General features: G+C 32.5%; 2 protein-coding genes across 3 annotated transcripts in view; both read left to right on the forward strand.

Moving 5' to 3' along the window:
- LOC116016565 (serine/threonine-protein kinase tricorner-like) overlaps positions 1-1,912 on the forward strand; it is an 8,957-nt gene extending 7,045 nt beyond the window's left edge. For both annotated transcript variants that reach the window (XM_031256892.1, XM_031256893.1), the window contains 3 exons: positions 511-595; positions 757-813; positions 1,418-1,912. In XM_031256892.1, the coding sequence (XP_031112752.1) occupies positions 511-595; positions 757-813; positions 1,418-1,524 (249 nt within the window). In that variant the 3' untranslated portion in view covers positions 1,525-1,912. The remainder of the gene's footprint in view (positions 1-510; positions 596-756; positions 814-1,417) is intronic.
- Positions 1,913-2,731: 819 nt separating this feature from the next.
- The window catches only part of LOC116017024 (uncharacterized protein At4g14342-like), a 3,620-nt gene continuing 1,301 nt past the window's right edge, over positions 2,732-5,050 (forward strand). Inside the window, exons 1-3 of the mRNA XM_031257528.1 lie at positions 2,732-2,885; positions 3,142-3,227; positions 3,452-3,575. Coding sequence (XP_031113388.1) covers positions 2,880-2,885; positions 3,142-3,227; positions 3,452-3,575 — 216 coding nt within the window. The 5' untranslated portion in view covers positions 2,732-2,879. The remainder of the gene's footprint in view (positions 2,886-3,141; positions 3,228-3,451; positions 3,576-5,050) is intronic.

The following is a 5,050-nucleotide window of genomic DNA, read 5'->3' on the forward strand; positions in this document are numbered from 1 at the left end:
TTTTTTTTTTTTTTTTTTTTTTTTTTTGCTATAGCTTTTTCATATTTTACAACTGAAGTTTTAAACCTTTATTGAATATTAGGAAACTCCTAGTAGGGTGGACTTATTTCCTATTCCTATTAGGATATATTTGGTATGTAGTTTAGTATATATAGAGGTACATAGACCTATAGAGTAGACAGGGAGATACATTCTATTGTAATCTTTCATTATAATATATTTTTATATATTCTCTTATTTTCTGGTTTCTCACATACTTTGCTTCCGCCTAACTGGCGGGCCTTTCAATCCCTCAATTTCAACAATCTGCCAAGCAACCAAGAATGCTGCATGCCTAATAGTTTATCAAATTACATAATCGGCCTCTTGATTTTGTTTATAGAGGTCAATCAATTGATAGTTCTTGAAGTCCGGTTACTATCTCTGTATTGGTTGACTGTAACTCCGTACTTCTTTTCAAGGTGTTTTCAGGCATACTTATTTTGCTACTTCTTGTTTTTCTTGCTTCAGATGCTCCCTTCAAAGGATGTCAACTTTATGGGTTACACGTACAAAAACTATGAGATTGTGAATGAAAGTGAAGTTCCTGGAATCGGTATCTTGCTCGTCCCTCTCTAAAAATTATGACTTGGACATGTGCTAGGGGACTTTCCATTCTGCATCTCTATTTCCCGCTACCTTTGGTAGAGGAATTTTTGTTTCTGCCAATATTTTGCCTGCTACTAACATTTATCTTCAATGGTTTTCTATTTTCAGCTGAATTGAAGAAGAAGAGCACTAAACCTAAGAGGCCTAGCGTGAAGGCCCTTTTCAGTACGTCTTCTTTGTCTCTCCTCTGCATATATCATTCTTCGTATATGTCCCGTGCAACTGTATTTTAGTTGGCCTTTTACCATCGTACAATTTTAAACATCAATACTTGTGTCCATTAGTACTTGAATACCTATTGCTTGCTGTTAGGATCAAGCGCTTACCACTTACGCTGAAAGCTATAGCTAGTAGCGAAGACACAATTTTATTTTTTATTTTTTTATAGACCGCCATCATATTTTTGAGAGCCAGGGTGCCGGACTTGGGCCTTTACTGGCCTCCGCCCAACAATCCCCTTAGCCACATGGTGCTGGACTTGGCCCATACCGGCCTCCGCCCAACACTTGCCTATGTAAAGCCGTAAAGGTGGTTCTCGACAACTAATTTGGATGGCTGTGCTATAAATTAGCAGCGAGTTTCATTTTGACTAATTACAGAACTGTAGATTTCATGATCATACCATCAGAATTCAGATATATGATGCCCATAAACCATTGATTTTCTTAATAACTTACTCGTAACATTTTACCTGGATACAATTAGAACACGCATGATGTTTTATATAATCAAGTACATGTGTAAGATGTAAATGTTTTCATGTGTACAGGTGAAGATTCAGATTCTGGTTCCACGCAATCAGCGAAGGGGAGTTTCCTTAATCTGTTGCCTCCCCCGCTAGAAGTCTCAAAATCCGGTGAATCGGAACCTCACTAACCTGTCAATAGCATCGTGTGGGTGACTATGACCAACCATAGTGAATCGAACATATTACATACAGGATAAAAGTACTGATGTTAATCCTAAACCGAACAGCTCTTCAGTAGTAGTTTATTTGAAGTGTAATTACTCGTGACAGAAACCGCGATTGATATTTTTTTTTCTTCTCTTGAGTCTGTATTTGCATTGGTCCTATTGATTCTTGGTGTAAATTATTTCTTCCAGTGCATATAACAGTGTTTTGTTAGTAGTTTGGTGTTTTTAACTTGTGTCAAGATGTAACCTTGCTCTTGTAATTACCTTCTTGATCAGGGGTGATTGTAGCAGTGCCACATTTTAGATTGAGATATTGTATTCCAGATGTATTTGATGCTTGTTTAACCCACTCTACCTTTTTTTTTTATTTTTTATTTTTTATAAGGTACAAGCTTAATCAACGTTAACCGTAAGACTTGTTATTCAATTTCACTTTATACACACTGTAGTTTTATTTCAGCATAACTAAAGTATCATTTTAATTCAACTACAGTTTCATATGACAACATACACTCAATACGTGAGACATATTATTCAGTTTCATTTTAGATACACTGTAGTTTCGTTTTATTCTAAACATATCACAAATACGAAATTTGTTAAAAATGACGATCGTTGTTTCAATACATACACTCAAATATCACTTTATACATACACTCAATATGCCGTTTTTGAACCATGGTACACCGTATAACAATTGTTAACTAGCCTTGTAAGGTTATTATTTTGATTTTTTAGTCACTTATATTTTTTTTTAAACGGACGGAAAAATCGAGTGTAAATATATTCTATAAGAAAAAAAGTGAAAATATAAATAATTATCTACCAGACCCAAATATCCTTATAAGGCCTTCACCATTAGTGCAATTTTCATTGGATTTTACAGGCATTTATGCCACATGGAAGAGAGAGAGTGAGGTGAGAAAATGGGAGATGTCTCCTTGCAAGGTATGGGATTTTATCAGAATTGTGGGGTCATTTTTAATTTTCCAGATTCTCTTTCGCGCGTTGTGCGCAAGTTGCCCACCCAGAGGGCACGTAAATAGTATTATTTTTTTTAATTTCTTTTTCAGTTTTATATTTTGTTTTATTTTTTTCTTTTTCTTTTTATTTTCCACCTCATTTTCTATTTCCTAATTATACCTCCAAAAACTCATCAAAAACACCAAAATTTCTACTATTGGGAAAGGCCTAAAGACTAGCAAGAGTAGCGCCCAAATCCAAGACCATATATATTCACGCAGAATTGTCTCGTCTTGACTCTTGACGTCTTCTGCTGCTTTCTAGTTTCTACTCTGTGAGGAAGAAAGGAAAAAATGCAGGTAACATTCCTGAAAATGAATTCCTATTAATTTTTAGTCTTTTTTTTTTTTTTTTTTTTTAAATTAATTCGATATAAATTATAATGTTCATATTGCATCCAAAACGTTTAACTTTAAGATCCGAAAAAAAAAATCCCTAAAATTTCCTCATTGTTCTCAACCCTAAATTTCCCTATTTTGTTTGGTATTCATATATGCCGTGTGCGCTAATTGATATTGCTATATAATTACTTAAGCTACATGTTCGTGGGTGCAGGCAAGCGATAGATTCAATATCAACTCCCAGTTGGAACACTTGCAAGCTAGATATGTAGGAACTGGACATGCTGACTTGACTAGATTGTTAGTTTCCTAAACGAATTGTTTTATTATTATTATTATTATTATTATTATTATTATTATTATTATTATTATTATTATTATTTTACATATTTTGTGCTTGCGGATTTGGTATATTGTTTGATATTTGTTCTGGTTAAGATTCCAACTTTTTGAAATTTTCTCTGATTATCATCCAGAATATCACTGATAGCCCTCCCTTTTCCCCTTATTTATTTGGTGTGTAGTGAGTGGGCAGTGAATATTCAGCGCGATTGCTATGCTTCCTATATTGGCCACTACCCAATGTTGGCCTACTTTGCTATTGCGGAGAATGAATCTATTGGAAGAGAGCGCTACAATTTCATGCAGGTGGGTAGTTAGTTTCACATATTACTATTAGTGTATTATGCAATTCAATGAGTGGAACTCTGCCTTTCAAATTCTAGTACTCTGAATTTTCTTAATATTGCTTTAATGTTAATGTATTTTGCCTGATTTTGTTGAGTGGTATTTTCTCAAGTTTACTGCTTTCTATATTCCCAGAGTGCATTTAGACAATTAGACAATCAGAGTCTTTTTTACAATTTTACTACATGCCATAACTGTAATATATTACTACACTCTTAGCCCAACCTTTTCTGATATTAATTTCAGAAGCAAGTATACTTTAATTTTTTTCCTTTTGGTAGTTTTATTCCCCTCTTAGCCTTGAACTCTCTCCATTTCACTTAAGCTCATTCTAATAAAAATAGAATCATAGCTTTGTATTTTAGCTCGTGTTTCTGATTTTTTCTTTCTGCTCATGATGAAATGCTTACAAAATTAACAATCTACTTGCAGTCTAGGATATAACCCCCTTCCCCTTTTTCTAACATTTTATTTTGGCTTATTGGTGAAAAAAACCTAAACCTTTGCACTTTGTTTTGATTATATCCAAACCTTTAAATTTGGCAATTTAATACTAAACCTTTACATGTTGTATCAATTTCATCCAATTATACTACCCAACTCACCATTAGGGATGACCCAACCCAAATATTTTGAATTGGACTATTATTTGGCAACTAAGTATCCCCATAATCATATGATTTGTAATTATTATCATAATTTTTCAATTTATGTAGAATTGCAAACAAGCATAATTTTTAAAAAAAAATATTTTTTTATATTTATTTTTTACTTATTTCCTCACATTGAGATGTTTTTCTTGCAATGTTTAATAATAAAATTTATTATTTTATTTGAATAACAATTATATAATAATAAACTTCCGATTATATGAGCACGAAAAAATGAGAATAAATATTTTGTCATGACAGACAGTGGTTTCTGTTCTAGCTTTGGTCATTTTCTTTTAACTATATTACATATCTGGGTACTGGGTACTTGGGTAGTTTCATGAGGGTTTTTGACTGAAATGGCCATCTTTCATGAACAAGTGACACAAATGGGCAACTTTTAAAACTTAGACAAAAGAAGGAAAATCTTGTTTGGGATTTGAGTTTCTGGGTACTGGGTAGTTTCACGAGGGTTTTTTTCTGAAATGGTCATCTTTCATGAACAAGTGACACAAATGGGCAACTTTTAAAACTTAGACAAAAGAAGGAAAAACTTGTTTCGGATTTGAGTTTCTGGTCAAAAACTCAAGTACCACTTGAGTTTGTCAAATTTCCGGAATCTTTTTTTTTGTTTTTTTCTTCTGCCTGAAATACGAGAAACGATATATATATATATATATATATATATATATATATATATATATATATATATATATATATATATATATATATATATATATATATATATATATATATATATATATATATATATATATATACCAAATG

This window comes from Ipomoea triloba, chromosome 4, assembly GCF_003576645.1.
Source record: "Ipomoea triloba cultivar NCNSP0323 chromosome 4, ASM357664v1".
NCBI lineage: Eukaryota > Viridiplantae > Streptophyta > Magnoliopsida > Solanales > Convolvulaceae > Ipomoea > Ipomoea triloba.